Source organism: Ictalurus punctatus, chromosome 2 (genome assembly GCF_001660625.3).
Source record: "Ictalurus punctatus breed USDA103 chromosome 2, Coco_2.0, whole genome shotgun sequence".
Lineage (NCBI taxonomy): Eukaryota > Metazoa > Chordata > Actinopteri > Siluriformes > Ictaluridae > Ictalurus > Ictalurus punctatus.
The window spans coordinates 37,485,635-37,503,016 of NC_030417.2; the positions used below are offsets into that span (position 1 = coordinate 37,485,635).

The following is a 17,382-nucleotide window of genomic DNA, read 5'->3' on the forward strand; positions in this document are numbered from 1 at the left end:
ACTGTCATGAAAGACCGAAAAGCACGCGTTCGCTAATCCCTCGCGCACCTGGCTCGTGCACGCACATGCACTTCGGATAGTGCAATAGTGCAGCACTGACTCGAGAGGAAATCATGACAAAATCTGTCCATATTCAATTTCTATAAAGCTTTATTTTCTGAAACACAATCCAATATAATTAATAAGTGGGCATTTCCTTAGTTGATGTAATGACTCACACTGAAATAATAACTGTTTCCTGGTGTTATGCTCATTACTGTCACGTCACTTTTCTTAGTTATTTTCACAAGCTTTCTTGTTTCTCATGAGTCAGGTCAGGTTTGCCCTTTCTCATCAGACGTTTTGAAATATCCCTGCGGGAAAGCAAAGAATAGAAACTATCACACTGCAATTACCACATACATTTTTGAACTCAAGTATCCTTTAATGAACAGTGGATCAGTTCAACAAACAGACTTCATATAAAACCCATAATGAACTTTCTTTTCTCACACTATCCGGCGTTACCCAGATGAGGACGGGTTCCCTTCTGAGTCTGGTTCCTCTCAAGGTTTCTTCCTCATATCATCTCAGGATCTTAGGGTCATCTTTTTCCCGCCACCGTCGCCACGGGCTCGCTCAATAGAGATAAATTCACACACTTAAAATCCCTATCCTGTGTTTATATGTTTCTGTAAAGCTGCTTTGAGACAATGTCCCTTGATAAAAGCTCTCTACAAATAAAAATTTAATTGAACTGAAAAACTATCACAAAAATTCTAATGTTTTCCACTACAAATACCATTACAAACCATCAGATAACCGTTAAAACCGTTACCATTATTGGTCCTTAATGGTATCCACTAGTCGTAACATGCCACCAATCGAAGGCAGCAAATTACCAGTAGAGACCCACAGGGACCATTAGAGTTTCCATTAAAACCAATACAATTCCCATTATAACCATTAAAACCATTGCAAATTCTATGAGGGTTTCTATTGTTTGTTTGTTTTTTTCTTCAGCAGAGCTATTTGAATTTCATTTCATACATAAAACTAAATAAAATATTAAGTCAAGACAAGTCAAGTGGTTTTATTGTCATTTCAACCATATACAGCTGGTACAGTACACAGTGAAACGAAACAACGTTCCTCCAGGACCACGGTGCTACATACAAGAATAGCAATATAATAAAAATGATGTGAATGTAAACATGCATACTATGACATAGTATTTAGCAGATTAGCTTACACCATATATGGACATAGCAGTTATTGCAGCAGCAGCCAGGTGAAGAGGACAGTGGTGACAAGAAATTAAATATATTTTTTTACGTACAGTAGCAGCAAAACTACAGGCTGACAGTACAGAGATGTGCCAAAATTGCAAGGGGGTCTGATGATGTTCAATGTGTGTGTGTGTGTGTGTGTGTGTGTGTGTGTGAAATGCACTTGTCATCAAAGTAAAATGTTTTTAAAAATAATTCCAGTAATAATATTTCATGTAAAACCTGCCAATTTGGTGGCTTAATCACATTTTAAAAAATAATTCTCAGTGGAAAATCCGTTTGTTTACAACATTTTATAGCCTATGCAATTTGTGTGTGTGTGTGTGTGTGTATATATATATATATATATATATATATATATATATATATATATATATATATATATATATATATATATATATATATATATATATTCATATTCACACATTCTCTAAACCGCTAGAAATACTTTAGGACTGTCACTTCCTGAGGAAATTCACTTCCGCCATCTTGCTATTGTGTTCTAGTCTATTGGTTAAGCCTGGACCACACGTCACATTCTATTAGCCAATCAGAAAGCACGCTGCCTGAACGACGTGGCGGCGAAGACAAACAAGGAAGTGGATTTTGGTAATCGCGGTGAGTGAATGCGAGTTAGAAATAAAAACATTTATTCAAACTTTTGTGTAGGAATTATGATGTGTGCGAAAATAAAACATTATTTATACTAAAAAAAAGTCATAAAAACCGAAATATTGTCCGTGTTTTAAACGAAGGATGTATAACACCTGTATATTCAAATTGAAGCTTAACACCTAATGCCTAACATGGCTTCATTAAGGGTGCACTGTTTTATTTTATTTTATATATATATATTCTTTAAAAGCGATTAGAAACACCACCTGAATAGAGATGTGTCCCAAACTGCATGCCACATAAAGATAACCAATGAAGCAGCACCCTAGCCTGGGGCACATATTAAATGTAAACCTGTTAGTTGATAAGTCTGGGCAATTATACACTTGTAAATGGAGAAAAAAAAATTATATATAAATGAAGTCTATCCTCAGTGGCATACTAACTTTAATCAAATCTTCAGTTGTAGATATTAATGATTCAACCTTACAAAATCCACAACTTTTAGTACAAGGTCTTTCCATTTTTGATAAACGCTTTAATCCTCATTTTCATAAGAAGCTCCATTATTTTCGGATCAAATCCTCCATGTCAATCCAGACGGCTTAAACAACACTATTTATCATCCTGACGTGACTTTATAAACATAAATCTGTTATCTCTACCTAGGCTAGGGTCGACTTTACGATGGACATGTGACGACAACATGGCACTTTGTTTACAAAACCCTCATTTTTCCTGAAAAACAGAATTAATCACACCATTAATCGTTTGATAACTTTAGCATTTTTAGATATTTTTTTACATTCACAAGAGGAGAGAAACTCAAACACAAAATAAGCAACAAAAAAAAAGAAAAGAAAAGAAAACCAACCCTTCTGTAACACTGATCTTAGGGTGTACTTTTAAACCCTTTCCAACGTGAGAATACAAAACAACAACAAAAAAAAAACTGATGAAAACGCTAAAAATTCTGAAGCTTTTCAAATTTATGTAACTGCCCAAACATTAATATGATCTTTTCTATTGTTGTTGTTACTTTTTTAAATATTTTTTTTGTTTCACGTTCTCTGCAGCTGACTTCTTTTCGCTTTGTATTTTGACCGTGTTACCGAATTAAAATATTAATAAGGTAAGCGACACGCTATTGGCTATTTTAAAAGTGGGCGGAGCCACTCATATGTCCTGCCCTGACTACCTGTTTCAGTGGATGGTGACTTTAAAATATCGTCCCTGTCTTCTCCAGTGTCTTTTTTTTTTAACCCCCTCTCTTCTTAAAACACTTTAGAATACTCCTCTGTATTTGTAATGATCGCAGCTGGCTTTCAAATCTCAATAAAACTGTCTGACACAGGTTACATGAATGGATAAATGCTATTGTAGACATGTAAATGGAATGATTCGTGTGCACAAACACTTGCGTTTAACAACGACGTCTCAACATCTCCATCTCCGGCGGCTTATATACAGTGACGTTCCACAGAGCGGGAGGAAATTCAGACTGGTCCAATCAAGAAGTTGGGGGCTTCATTGGTCTAATTAAACCCCAAACCTTCTATGTTGTATTTTTATGTTGGCGTGATATTTAATTTGGCGTGAGATTTACTCGAGAGTAAATGCGTGAGACTTGGCAACCCTGGCGTAGGGCGATAATTCCCAACCCTGGTCCTGAAGAACCCACGATTGTCACACTGGAGATGTATTAGGAGCAGGAAAACCCAAAAATGTGCAGGACAGGGGGTTCTCCAGGATCAGGAGCCTGTACCTTATAGATCCGTATTTCAGCCTGCATAATCAGCTCATTTCTTCTTCTTTGTGTTTCTCTCGTTTCTACCAGGACATGGCGGACGGAGGCGGAGGAGTGATTGCAACCGAGAAGTACGGCTCGCAGGAGTCCTGGAGATACCGGATAAAGGATGGAGGGATGCGGAGAGAGAGAACAGGACAGGAACGAGTAACTAGAGGGAAATCGATAACCGATGCGTTCAAGGTGCGTCACCTCTGTCAGTCCTTATACAGGTGCGCTACACTACGGAGTATCGTAGAAAAAATTTCGACGTACGATACGTAATTGGACGTCTTTGAGCACGTGAAAGCATTAAGACCTTTTCTTCTCTAGAACGTTTTCCTGCCTCAGGGTTACCCCGAGAGCGTCAGTGAGGATTATCTGCAGTATCAGTTATGGGATACGTTGCAGGTTAGTTACACGTTAGTGAATGTTGGAATCTTGGTAATGTTAGTGCACTCAGACTTAAAGATGGACGCCTCCTTTGTGTTTTTTCCTCTGTAAGGCTTTCTCCAGCTCTCTCTCGGGCACACTCGCCACTCAGGCCACACTGCAAGGGGTCGGAGTCGGTAATCAAGAAGCCACGGTTGCTGCAGCGACAATGACTTGGTTACTCAGAGGTGTGTGTGTGTGTGTGTGTGTGTGTGTGTGTGGTTTTGTTGGTGCTGATGTGCATGAATACGTTAATAAGAATTGTTTTCTTTTTTCCTCTCTCAGATGGAACAGGGATGTTGGGGAGAATCCTTTTCGCCTGGTTTAAAGGGTGAGCGTTCGCAAGATTTCTGACGCTTAGTCGCGTTAATACTGTGTAAGACGTGTGTGTGTTTCTCTCTGGGGAGGGGGTAGATTTAATGCGGCAGTGATTCACTACGGTGCGATTCAGATCCATTTAAATACGAGTTTTGTCGTGATTAAACCAGCTGTTGTTATCCTGTAACAGGAAAGTGTTTTACTCCTCTCAAACTACAGCGATTAATGAACGACGTGTACTTTTTATCCATTTCTAGTTGCTAGAGGTGGACCGATACTGGATAATAGCGAAAACCAAATTGAGCGGTACCTTCCCGTAACCGATTAATCAACCGATAGTTTTTAAAACGGATACCCAATGAAAACGTAACACTAAAAGTATAATATCGCTGAACTTTATTATAAAAATAAACAGTACTGAGTGTACCATGAAAATGTGCTGTACTTTTTTTAAAAAAATGAAATAAATATTAATATACATTAACTATTAATAGATATTAAAGTCAGTAAAAGATGTACATCCAAATTGAACCAAAAAGTAACACTCCAAATAAGAAATAAAAATAAAGACGTCCAAAATGAGTTTTTTTTTTTAGAAACACTTCGAATAACACAACGGAATTTGCCAGTGATAGTTTTTATTTCGCCTCTAGAGGCCGCTCTCGTGCTGTATAATAAATGACAGCGGATGCTTCTCAGACGCTCACGCGACGGACGCAACTGGGAAAAACGACCGGTGTGGATTTTCGCCGATAACCGATAGGTGCCGATCGATCTGCAAATAGTTACAATTAAATGTCGCGGACTGTTTTTTAAACAAGCTGGTTCCTGTTGTTCCAACCCCCCCCCCAAAAAAAATAAAAAAACGCAGCTCGTCATGTTACCTCTGATTACAAAGCGCTGACACTGGAGACTCCTTCCCTAAATGTTAAATAAACATCTCCTTACAGTAAGCTTCATCATCTCAACTATTACGCGATTCTTACGAGTCCCCGTGAAACGAGCCGTTGCTATAGAAACGTATTAGAATCCGGCGTTCAAACATCTCTGTGGTGTAACACATGGCCGTCCTCTTTTTATCTTTCTCTCGCAGGAGCAAACTGGACTCGGAAGCCAAAAAATGGAGGTGAGGAGCGATGAGCGGTTTTGGAAATGTTCCTCCTTGAAGATTCGAGAGGTTCGGGGTAACTTTGCGGTTTTTAAACCTGTTCCAGGCTTTTCGCCGACGTTCTCAACGACGCCGCGATGTTAATGGAGATCACCGCGCCTCACTTCCCGCCTTTCTTCACGCTTATTGTTTGCATGGCTGGAGTGTTTAAGGTAACAGGGCGTGGCGTAAAGTTTAAAAGCCACATTGTTTCCATTTGAGTTTCCATTTGATTTGTGTATAAATGTTTAGTATAACTGAGCTGAATGACGTTTCGGTGTGAACCCGGATGACATCGCCTTCCGTCATCCATTAGCTAAGGAAGGAAAAAGACACTAAATACTTGCGGTGCATTGTGGGATTTGATTAAAATGGATATTCTGAAAGTTTTCCGCACGCGCTTTTGCCTGGAGGTTGGATTCAAATTTGATGACGGATGAGTTTACCGAGTGTCTTCTTTTTTCGCTCCAGTCGATTGTGGGCGTGGCCGGAGGAGCAACAAGGGCGGCGTTAACTGTCCATCAGGCTCGCAGAAACAACATGGCCGACATCTCTGCTAAAGATGGCAGTCAGGTTGGTCCCCGCGGCTGTGTCTCCGCCTCTGATGCGAATGATGGAATTTTTTCAGACGGGATCGTCAGTCTTAAAATGGCTGGCGCTTTGTCGGAAAATGATTCTTAGTTCTTCTAACAGGAAACGCTGGTCAATCTGGCAGGACTGCTGGTTAGCTTAGTGCTAATCCCACTCGTCACTGGTAACCCCGTGTAAGATTTTAATACAAGTTTATTGTTTATTTATTTCTTTTTAAACCCGTGTGTGTTTTTTGTCTGTATATAAGCTGCAGTATTGATTTGTGCTGCCTTCGTTCTCCGTCCTCCCCAGGCTGACGTTCGTTCTCTTCTTCCTCTTCACCGCACTCCACCTGTTTGCCAACTACAAAGCTGTCAGGTCTGTCGTCATGGAGACGCTGAACGAAGCTCGTCTGGCAATCGTCCTCCGTCGGTACTTGCTCGACGGACAGATCCTGTGTCCAGCGGAAGCCAATCGGAGCGAGCCGGTGTTTCTGGGTAAAGCCCCTGCTCGCTGTAATGTAAAATAGTTTATCATTTCTGATTGACGGCTGTGTCCGTGTTTTGAACCGACACCCTGGAAGCCCCGCCCCCTTCTTTAAAAATGCGCCCATGCAGCACTCCTGCTTTCTCTTAAAGAAAATGGGGACATTTAGAGTTTACATTAGTGACATAGTTGGTTACTATAGAAACGATAATGTATTAGAATGAGCGCATTGATATAAACCTGTGATTTATTTTATTATTTATATATATATATATATATATATATATAAAGCTCTGATTGCTGTCAGAGCTGTACCTTCTGACCAAACCGATCCGAGTATAAAGATGTCCCGTGTTCGAACTGTGATGGAGTTGCCGTCGGTTTGAAGCCGGAGCGTCTGTTTCCGTTCCTCACGGACGTCCTTCTTTTTAGAGTTCAAAACGGAAGTACCTGTCAGACTCGGGGTCCGACTGGGAGACGTCATCAAACGGTACGTGCGCTTCTCTGCTAGTTTATTCCTCAGACCACCCGTGATAAATCGGATGAATAAGACGAGCGGCTTGTTTCGTTTGTGCTTTGTAGGCCTCAGGAGCTCCGGCTGGCTTTGAGGAACAACGGCGGGTCCTACATCATAGCCGTACAAAACGGTAATTTTAAATGTAATACTGCGTTCATATTTACACAGGCTGTGTTCACATATATATATTCCTTAACGTGTGTAAATATTCGTATTAACATAAAAAGATTCAACAACCGAGACATGAACTGAACGGGTTTCAGAGACGTTTGAGGAACTGAGATGGAATAATGCGTCCCTGAATAAAGTGGAGGTCGATATTAATAGGAACAGTCGGTATCTGGTGGCCTCCGGCTGCTTTAAGTACTACAGAGCATCTCATCCTCATGGACTGCACCAGATGTGTCAGTTCTCGCTGTGAGATGTTACGGCAGAGGAAAGGGACGATGTATTATACAGGGAATAAAACCCTCTTCTGTTATGCTGTTAGAGGAAAATAATCAGCGGCAGGGTAGAGTGAGGAAGAGGCCTGGAGTCGACGATTTTCTTGTAACAGAACGTTGTCCTGAAGGCTTTATTCCTCTTACACTACAGCGCTTAGCCATTTCGTTAAAGAACGACACGACATTAGTATTTAACTGTTTATATGAAAGTAGTCCAAACAAAATGGCCGCCTTTTCACTTTAATCCCTCTTCTTCTTCTTGTTCTTCTCGAAACGGGCCGTGACGAGGCCCGCTTTATTAACTGGTGCGTAATCGTATTCATGTGTGTTGATTTGCTCTGTAGGGAGCGTGTGTGTGTGTTTGAGCGCTGATGCGGCGGTGCGTGATGAGATCATGGCAGCGTGTCAGGCCGTGTGCGTCAGCGCCGCGTTACGCTCGTCACCACCGCACGGAGCTCTCGCACACCTGTCCGAGATCAGAGGTAAGAGACGAAGTGGCTGAAGTCTCATTTCAGAAATTCTAAAGATGAATAATAATAATAATAATAATAATAATAATAATAATAATAATAATCCCTTTTGCATGTTCTCCCCGTGCTTTTGGGGTTTCCTCCGGGTACTCCGGTTTCCTCCCTCAGTCCAAAGACGTGTGTTGTAGGCCGACTGGCGTTTCCAAATTGTCCGTAGTGTGTGAACGTGTGTGTCCAGGGTGTCCCCCGCCCCTGGGATAGGCTCCAGGCTCACCCCGTGACCCTGTGTAGGATAAGTGGTGTGGAAAATGGATGCATGGATAGATCTTTTGTTTATAATAAATGAAAAACGTATGTGCAAATTTAGAATAATTTAATAACTGGTAATACTAAACGTACTTTACGTAGATCTCTTCTTTCGCTGTAAAGTGGGCGGAGCTTGTATGGCGATTGCATAATCGCCGCTTTTTGGCTCTTTCCTCTCAGACTGGTGTTTTCAGTCAGTGGTCCTCATTAGAATATTAGGCCACACCCACCTGAGTGGTGATTTTTTTTTTTTCCCCTTTTAAACGGTGCTGGATATTTAATAGAACACACTATTTATCTCATTTTGTGGTATTTATAAACTACTGAAGAGCAAGGTGTCACGCTGGACGACGTTAACGTTATCGTCTGTTCCAGACTCGTGGGAAATGGTTTCCGAAAGTCACAAGCTGATGGAGCGAATTTTCCTGCCCTTTCTCACAGGTATGAAAGTGACGTTTCAACATCTAATCGTCTATTACCAGATCGATTTGATAAAGAACGGCTCGTCGTAGTTTTTATCCACTTCTGGTTACTTCTTAACGGTGTAGTACACCCCCAAGACAAGTTACTTCCTGTTCTCACTTACGTCATAGCAGCTATACGCCCTTCCCTCACCGGCCTCTGGTTTTTCTCTTTATTGACGTTTAAAGAGCAAAAAAAAATAGACGGCGTGTCATGTTAACGTGTTAACTCATCCGTCCTGAGGACTTTGACCCTCTGACACTGGAGACTCCTTCCGTTAATGTTAAATAAACGTTATTTATTTACTGCCCGAGCTGCTGTTATAGAAAGTGTATCCACGCCTTCTGACCAATCGGAATCAAGAATTCAACCACGAATTCAAATTTGTTCGTGGTGAAATCTGATCGTTGTTTACTTGAGGCAAGTCTGTTTTTTCTTATTCCTGACCCATAAATAAATAAATAACCCCATCTCGTACTCAGGTCTGGAGAAAGCCGGGTGGCAGACGGACCGGACGCTGCTGCAGTGGGACGAGTGGAGAGCGGAGTGGAGGAAGAAAGACGGCTAGGACAACGAGCCGAGACTTCGATTCTGTGCTCCGGGACATTTTCAGTTGTGAGGGACCCAGCGCTGCTGAACACAGCTATACTTTCAGTTTGTTTTGAATAAAGGTGAGAACGGAGCTTCTGGGTTTCGCGTAATTATTCAAAAGAAAACAAAACTAAACCCAGATCTTCACCAGGGGAATGTTCCATGGAGCCGGTTTAGGTGGCTAGGCAGGTAAGGTGCAGTTTAGTTCGTGCCAACCCTGGGTTTTAGGTGCCATAGTAACTTACCCTCCAAGGCTGACCTGCTCCGGGGCGGGTTACGTTCCGGGTACAAGAACCCGAACCCGATCAGTTATGAGCAAAGTTCCGCAATATAAACGACGCGACTAATTCAACCCCCCGGCGCAAACTGTAAGAAGAAGAGCACTTCGCCGGGAAATATTCAATTACAACACTTTTACATTTAGAGGAAATTAAATCACACTAAAGACGCTGGGCTTAGAAGTGTTCGGTTATCTGTTTAGTGCAGGATTAAATGCCTCATATTTCCACAGAATCATTTCTTGCTTTTCAACCGGAAGTACACACACCTGCTCGTTTTCCCCCGATGTTGAACGCTATTGGCCGATCGGTGCCGACCTCACGTGTTTAGGTATGTTGATAACCAGCGTCATGGTACCAATAAAGCCTGATTTGGATTGGATTTGTTTGGACTCCAAACTAATCCCACAACCCTTTAGCTTCATGGTACAGGCCCCCGGTCATGACACACGTAAACAGTGTGAGCCCTGCCGAAATCACCAAAATAAAGGACTTAAAACTGAAAAGCGGGGAAAAAAAACAAACCGTTTCAAGTTTCAGAACAAAATTTTAAATATCAACACTCCGAAAAAAGACCTCACAGCCAGCACAGATATCGTAATAAATACAGCCAACTCATATTTCTCTTTATTAGAATGTTTTTAAACAAATATACGACCAGTGAACCTACTTCTTAACAATCCGACTCATGCTTGGAATCGTATTCCGTTAGCGGATCATTTTGCTTATTCGTTTATTTCTAGAAAGACGCTAAATGATCTGCCAACAGAACAGAAATGAGTAAATATGTCTAGAAATAGGCTTAACGGTCTTTTATTTAATCATCGTGAAATATATATATATATATATATATATATATATATATATATATATATATATATATACTTGCTTAAAGATCATTTTCGCACCGATTCATCATCAAATTGTAATTTTAAAAAATAAATAAATAAATAAGGAAAGCGATACGACGATACGGGTGACATGTCGACGGGGCATCGTTTGTGGTGATCCGGATATTATAGGGTCCTGTCGGAAAGCCCGAGCCTGCGCTACGGTGTTGGATTGATGCCGCGATGCTGGTCGGGTCACTTCTGGACCCTTTGGACTTCAGTTTAATTACACATTCACAAGTGGAAGAACAAATGAATAAATTAAGGCAGGTGGTTTAAAAAAAAAACAACAACAAACAAACAGAAATTTTTGTTTTTTTTCCTCCAGAAGACTGTAAAACTAAAATCTACAAAAAAAGAGACTCTATATGAGCGTATACTCTATAACCAACACCGTGCAGGAAGGAGCGTAACAGTTTAACTGAACGGGTGGAGAGTTGAAATCAGTTAGACTGCGGTCGGTGTGGGAGAGAGAGCTGTGGAGGACAAACCGAGTGGGGGAACAATATGGAGTCCAACACGGAGCGCTGGCTGAAAGGTTGTATATAAGGAGTTTGAGAGACTTCAATGCCAACGTCCTCGACGAGTCTCACAAGCACGACTCTTCATTTTCTAGCACTAAATCAAAAAAAAAAAAAAAAAAAAAAAGTATTATTAATACTACTACTAATAATAATGGACCTGGGGAGGTAGCCTGTAGGAGCTAGGACTCGGTGGTAGTGTTGTTATGGTTGCGGTGTGTATGAATCAGTCAGTAAGCTCGGGCGGCTAAAGCAGAGCTCCGTGGTGGACTTTCCTCAGGTGGCGTCGGAGGTTCTCTGTGCGGTTAAACCTCCTCCCGCAGAGCGCGCAGTTGTACGGCTTCTCCCCCGTGTGGATGCGCTCGTGTTTCTTCAGATCGGCTAAACGGCTGAACCTGAACTTGCAGCGCTCGCAGGCGAACGGTCTTTCGCCCGAGTGGCAGACGAAGTGCGCGCCCAGGCTGGAGGCCGTCGCAAACGACTTTCCGCACACGTGACAGGCGTGCGAGTTCTCTCGCCGCACGGCGACGCCGAACGGACCGCCGGCGTCCGCCGCGTTCTCTGCGCGCGGCGGAACGGACGCGTCCCAGGTGACGTGGGCGGGATTAACGTGGACCAGATAATAGGGAAGGCGGAGGTGCGCGTCGGTGTTCGCGTTTTCGGTCTGATCCGATAGGGAACGCTCGGGAAAGTCGGACGTCGATTCCGTTTTGATGGCGTTTAAGACTCCCGGCGCTTCGGGTGAAGCCGATCGGCTCCTCGAGCTCGAGAGGCTCCTCCTCCTTTTATGAGAGAAGTCGCACGCGTCGTCCGGTTCTCGCGTCTCCGCTCTCAGGTGCAGCGCGCTCGGTTTCTCCTCCTCGAGGGACGGCTTGTAGGAATCCGCTTCCTCGTTCTCTTCCGTCTCGACCGGCTCTCGTTCGGAATGACAGTCCGGCACTCGCGCACGGTGGGACTCGTAGAGCGGCTCTTCCGCGGCTACGGACGACGAGACCTGCTGCACTGCGTCTGAAACCACAAAGAGAAGTTCCACGCCCACGGGACGAGTCATTTCCTGTTCTCATTTATGTTATAGCAGCTATACATGCAGCTCGTCGTGTTACAGAACGAAAAAAAAACCCAACACAAAGCGTAAACAAATCTGTCCTGAAAACTTCAAATCGAAGCGCTGACACTGGAGACTCCTTCCGTAAAGGCTAAATGAACGTTTAACGCTCGAGTCCAAGTAAGTAGATGTTATGTTTTTTCCGTGCTTATCACGTAACCAATGATCGGTTAACCTTTCGCTTCATTAATGAGGATAATCCACAAGCATTTAAGGCAAACCTGATATCTGGAGCCTGTTCTGGAGCTCCTGGAGCGTGCGCTGCAGTTTCTGGTTCTCCTGCCGAATCCTGGCCGACTCGTCGCGGTACTCGGACACGGCCTGACCCATCAGACGCAGGACCTCGTGCACGGCCGTAGCCAAAAGCTCGGCCACGTTGCTGACCAGGAGGTCCATCTGAGTCATCTTCTGTTCGGAGTTCGCTCTGAGCCAACGATCTGCTGACGGGGAGAAGGAAATCATTCGGTTTAATCAGAGGCTCTGTGATGAAGTGCAGTCCCCGGTGACTCACGGCCAGTTAAAGGGAAAACGTGTACGAAGGCGTCGGCACTCGGTGTGTTCAATTAGTAACAAAAAAACCACTAAAAGCATTCTGAGAAGTCAGATTTTAATTCTCTGGAAAGAAAAAAAAAAAAAAAAAAAAAAAAACGGTGACATCCCAAACATTTTTAAATCCAGAATTCAGAACACGAGTCTTTATTTCTCAAACAAAAAAGTCTGTGTGTAGGTCCTCACTGAGATGACCGTGTTAAATCCTTTTTACACAGATGTGGTGTTGCATTCTGGGACTGTGTGTCCAGCGTTCGCGTTAACGTCTCCACTACTTCACCGTTACCACTTAGGTCTAACGTTTCAGGATTTTTCCTCCCTGAAATGAAACGCCGTTAGCCCTATTTGGACGTGATTAAATTTAAATGATGTCCTGGGGTCGTTTTCCGATTTTACTTCCATCCAGATCGGCCACGTCTACCGTTTTTACACCGGACTCGGCTCTCTCGTCTGATCATTTTTTAGTTCTGATGCGCACGGTGTGGGATTTTCAGTGCAGATCATCAGCGCCTCTCCCCAGATTTAAACGAACACTTTCCAGAATCACAAAACGAAGAAAAATGTTTGCTTTAGAACAGATACTCGACCATATACAGTCTGTACAGGATTTCGCCGAGTTTTTGCGAGTGATCGTCACGGCCAAAAATGCTCGACTTTGCTGCGGCCTACTTCAAAATTTGCGATTGCAATTCCAATGAACCTGATTAGTTGCGAGATGTTCCTCCAGCTGTTTCTTTTTACGAACACTTACTTTTCCAGCCCCAGCTTTTTTCAGACGTGTCGCGTCCATCAAATTAAATAAACGGTACATTTCCTCAGTTTACACATTCGATAATGTTTCCCATGTTCTACTCTGAATAACATACGGGTTGATGAGATCTGCAAGTCACTGCGTTCTGTTTTTATTTACGTTTCACACAGCGTCCCCAACCTTTTTTTTTATGGAATTGGAGTTGTACTCGATTCGGGCGAAATCGCGATCGCTCGGTCTTTCGCAGCGATGTTTGTCGGTAAACCAGACCTTTTAACTGTACTCATTTTCGACGCACGTGAGGGCTTTGGCTGAACGCACGTAGTGAGGATGCGTCTCGGCCCGGATCTGCAGGGAATCTGCGGCCATTTTGAAAAGAAACTGCAAGCTCCTTTTGCACCGATTTTGCGTTCATTTCTGCGATCGCAAAAAATATATATATAAAAATACAACACCGGTTGCTGTCTGGATGCGAGACGAAACGACGATGCCGATAAACTAACACGGTCCGAATAGGGACCTATGCTGTAACTGCACCAGCAATAACAAAGTCGCCTCGTGACGTCAGCGCGGGACACAACCGCCCACTTCCTGGGAATTTAATGTGAAAATGCAGCAGAATTATCACCACAATCACTCAACACAACAGAAATAAATATATATATATATATATATATATATATATATATATATATATATATATATATATATATATATATATATATATGTATGTATGTATGTATGTATGTATGTGTGTGTGTATGTTTCAGGGTGGAGAAAGGAACTTTTAAGAAAATAAAACAAAGGTTATTGTCAGAGTTCACCTGCAGTCTTATATAACTCTCACGACGCAAAATAAAAAATAAAATAAAATAAGAAACTCGTCATCCTGAGGGGTGTTTATATGGGTTCACTTTTTGCGCTAATTTCTAACTGTAAATGTAAATTCAGCTCTGCAGATTTAGCGCGATGCTAGCTAGCAACGGTGGCTAACAAATATAGCAGCCGATTCTCATCCATCACGCGCCAAGCTCAAAATACGACATTTAAACGTGTCCTGTTGGCGAAACGAACGCTTTCAAAGCTTAATAAATAAATAAATAACAAATAAATAAATAAAGCGTTTGCAATGCTATGTCATTTGAGTTGTCATAGCGACGAGCTCTTACCTTTAAATTTCGGCCTGTAGATGCATTTGATGATGTAACACTTCCTCTACCTGCGGAACAAAGACTGACAGACCGCTCAGCCTATGAAACTGCGTCCCGCCCCCCCGCCCCCCACCAAAAGCGCACAGCCAATCAGAAACCTGCGTGTCTTCCGCCTCTCTTTAGAATTCGTTTATTATGATATATACTGAACATGTACAAACAGGCATGTGCATATCAAACTGTAGCGGGGAAAAAAGGCAGACTTAAACATGAACAAAGTTAATATCACTTCTTTTTTTCCTGAAAATAATAATAACAACAATAATAATAATAACAATAATAATAACTATTAAAAAGGTGAGGGGGTAAGATGATAGTACAGTATATTCCAATCACCCAAATCATTTAGCAGTTCCGCTAGTGTAAATAGCCATATAAATAGAATCCTTACTAGAAGTTAGAAGAGACGCTCTTAATTTACCAACATCATTTTACAGTGTTGAAACGGTGGAATCGACACAAGGAGCCTGGAGCTTATCCCAGGGAACTCAGGGCACATGGCAAGGGACACACTGGACAGGGTGCCAACCCATCGCAGGGCACAATCGCGCGCGCACACACACACACACACACCCATTCACACACTACGGACAATTCGGAAATCCCAATCAGCCTACAACTCGTGTCTTTGGACTGGGGAAGAAACCGGAGTACCCGGAGGAGAACGTCCAAATTCATTATTTTAAAAATCGGAAAATATCGGAAACGAGTCTCTGTGTTTTTTGAGATGCATTTGTATTAGTCCTGTTTCCACAAGGGAGTTCAAAAGGTCTCATTCCAAGGGGATTCTGCTCTTTCTCTGCCCCTTTGCGACCTTAAAGTTAAACTATGTTGGTGCCATCTCGACAGGATCTCTTGTTTTATGGCCCAAATGGTCCTTGGGTGTGGATCTGGAGCCTCTCACGGAATCATGTTATTGCTCTGTCTCACAGGTTTGGAGACCCATCACTGCCAGGTTTGCTCGGAGGTCCAACATAGCGATTTCCAAAGCAAAGTCAGTTGAGTGGCTACCTCAACTGATTAATAAAATCTTTGTTAAATATAGCTGTGTAACAATTATTGGCACCCCTATGAATTCATACGCGAAAATATATTTGAAATATATTCCCAATGATATTTAAAACATTTTTAGTACACCTGGGTGACTAGGAACAGGAAATTGTTCAACTATGACTTCCTGTTTCAGGGTTTCAGGAAAAAAGCCTCTGCTCTCATCCAAAAACAAACTCGAGCGTCTTCAGTGTGCAGACACTACTGGAACTTCAAATGGGATCGGGTTCTATGGTCAGATGAAACCAGAATAGAGCTTTTTGGTAATAAACACAGAGGTGGTTTTGGTCACACAGAGCGGTAGCCATATGCAAAAGTACCTCATGCCCACGGTTAAATATGGAGATGGATCTTTAATGTTTTGGGGCTGTTTTTCTGCAGAGGACCTGGACATTTTGTTAGGATACATGGCATCATGGACTCTAGCAAATATCAACAGATATTAAATGAAAACCTGACTGCCTCTGCCAAAAAGCTTCAAACGGGCTGTGGTCGGATCTTCCAGCAGGACAATGATCCAAAACATCATCAAAATCAACACAGAAATGGTTTACTGACCACAAAATCAAGGTCCTGCCATGACCATCCCAGTCCCCTGACCTGAACCCCATAGAGAACCTGTGGGGTGAACTGAAGAGGAGAGTCCACCAGCGTGGACCTCGAAATGTGAAGGATCTGGAGAGATTCTGTACGGAGGAACCGTCTCAGATCCCTCGCCATGTGTTCTCCAACCTCATCAGGCGTTATAGGAGAAGACTCCGAGCTGTTATCTCGGCAAAGCGAGGTAGCACAAAGTACTGACTATAAGGGTGCCAATAATTATTGTACAAGATATATATATTTTTTTGTACAAACCTGTGTTGTGTTTGCAATTGTTTGATTTCCATGAGAACAAAATATCAAAAGGTTAAACAATGAAGACAAAATTTTCACAGCCTTCTTTGCTCATATTAGTGGAGGGCACTGTATGTTACAATAATGCCTACTGATGCTACTTGTTTTATTTTAAACTCACTAAAATATCCTAACGTTAACGTTTTTTCCTCCGATATATATCCCCAAAACATCCCACTGTATCCCATTTATATCTTCTTAACATACACGATTGAAAAAAAAAAAGAAAAAAGGATTTAAAAAAATAAAAAAAAACCTGTTGTTTAAGCTAATTAGAACCCCAAAAATATCCGTCCCTCTTTCTTCTAGGAAAGTTACTGGGATAACAGAAATGCTAAATTATTAATATTTTTTTAAATAAACAGGTTAATATTGGCACTTTGCTACCCAGTTTCCCAGTTAGTAAGTACTCCTACCTTGTAAGTCACTTTGTAGGTGCACGGTTTGTGACGTACCACCCACTTTTCGAATCCCAAACACGAATAAGCTCTGATTGGCCGGATCCGAGCTGAAAGACAAAACCTCAAACATGCGGTGTTGCTCATCCGGAATCACACCACCACGTCGGGAGGGTCCGATCGATCTTCTACAACGCCAGCTCTGACGGCAACGCGGCTGCAAACCGCAGGTTTAGACTCTAATAGGTTAGCGTTTCTATGGTAACAGCTGGTTCGTAGGGACTTGATCTGAACGACTGATGTGACTGAAGTGATGAACGGCAC

At 42.4% G+C, this 17,382-nt stretch overlaps 2 protein-coding genes across 5 annotated transcripts; one reads left to right on the forward strand and one right to left on the reverse strand.

Moving 5' to 3' along the window:
* Window positions 1-1,782: 1,782 nt before the first annotated feature.
* On the forward strand, window positions 1,783-9,503 carry rusf1 (RUS family member 1). 2 transcript variants are annotated; one of them, XM_017487081.2, is made up of 15 exons: window positions 1,783-1,886; window positions 3,721-3,873; window positions 4,003-4,080; window positions 4,175-4,289; window positions 4,387-4,432; window positions 5,513-5,545; window positions 5,634-5,739; window positions 6,038-6,139; window positions 6,260-6,330; window positions 6,449-6,633; window positions 7,055-7,112; window positions 7,205-7,269; window positions 7,927-8,064; window positions 8,734-8,799; window positions 9,303-9,503. In XM_017487081.2, exons 2-15 carry the CDS (start codon window positions 3,724-3,726, stop codon window positions 9,386-9,388), a joined length of 1,299 nt encoding a protein of 432 aa, XP_017342570.1. In that variant the 5' UTR covers window positions 1,783-1,886; window positions 3,721-3,723; the 3' UTR covers window positions 9,389-9,503. The 2 variants fall into 2 exon arrangements, with proteins under 2 accessions (XP_017342570.1, XP_053534015.1); XM_053678040.1 differs by lacking the exon at window positions 7,927-8,064.
* A 720-nt stretch (window positions 9,504-10,223) lies between these two features.
* zgc:113090 (uncharacterized protein LOC553741 homolog) lies at window positions 10,224-17,231 on the reverse strand. 3 transcript variants are annotated; one of them, XM_017487132.3, is made up of 3 exons: window positions 14,675-17,231; window positions 12,427-12,642; window positions 10,224-12,108 (listed from the first exon to the last, which is right to left on the reverse strand). In XM_017487132.3, exons 2-3 carry the CDS (start codon window positions 12,608-12,610, stop codon window positions 11,348-11,350), a joined length of 945 nt encoding a protein of 314 aa, XP_017342621.1. In that variant the 5' UTR covers window positions 12,611-12,642; window positions 14,675-17,231; the 3' UTR covers window positions 10,224-11,347. The 3 variants fall into 3 exon arrangements, with proteins under 3 accessions (XP_017342621.1, XP_017342614.1, XP_017342605.1); XM_017487125.3 differs by having other exon boundaries at window positions 12,427-12,645; XM_017487116.3 differs by lacking the exon at window positions 14,675-17,231 and having other exon boundaries at window positions 12,427-14,128.
* Between the last annotated feature and the right edge of the window lie 151 nt (window positions 17,232-17,382).

What these genes read in the sequence shown, in the direction of transcription:
- zgc:113090 (XM_017487116.3), bottom strand. Translation starts at nt 12,667, where the DNA reads ATGATTTCCTTCTCCCCGTCAGCAGATCGTTGGCTCAGAGCGAACTCC. An exon ending in GAACAGGCTCCAGATATCAG is followed by an intron (nt 12,109 to 12,426) that starts GTTTGCCTTAAA and finishes TTGTGGTTTCAG; the next exon opens with ACGCAGTGCAGCAGGTCTCG.
- rusf1 (XM_017487081.2), top strand. Translation starts at nt 3,724, where the DNA reads ATGGCGGACGGAGGCGGAGGAGTGATTGCAACCGAGAAGTACGGCTCG. An exon ending in AGTTATGGGATACGTTGCAG is followed by an intron (nt 4,081 to 4,174) that starts GTTAGTTACACG and finishes TTCCTCTGTAAG; the next exon opens with GCTTTCTCCAGCTCTCTCTC. An exon ending in CTGCTAAAGATGGCAGTCAG is followed by an intron (nt 6,140 to 6,259) that starts GTTGGTCCCCGC and finishes TTCTTCTAACAG; the next exon opens with GAAACGCTGGTCAATCTGGC.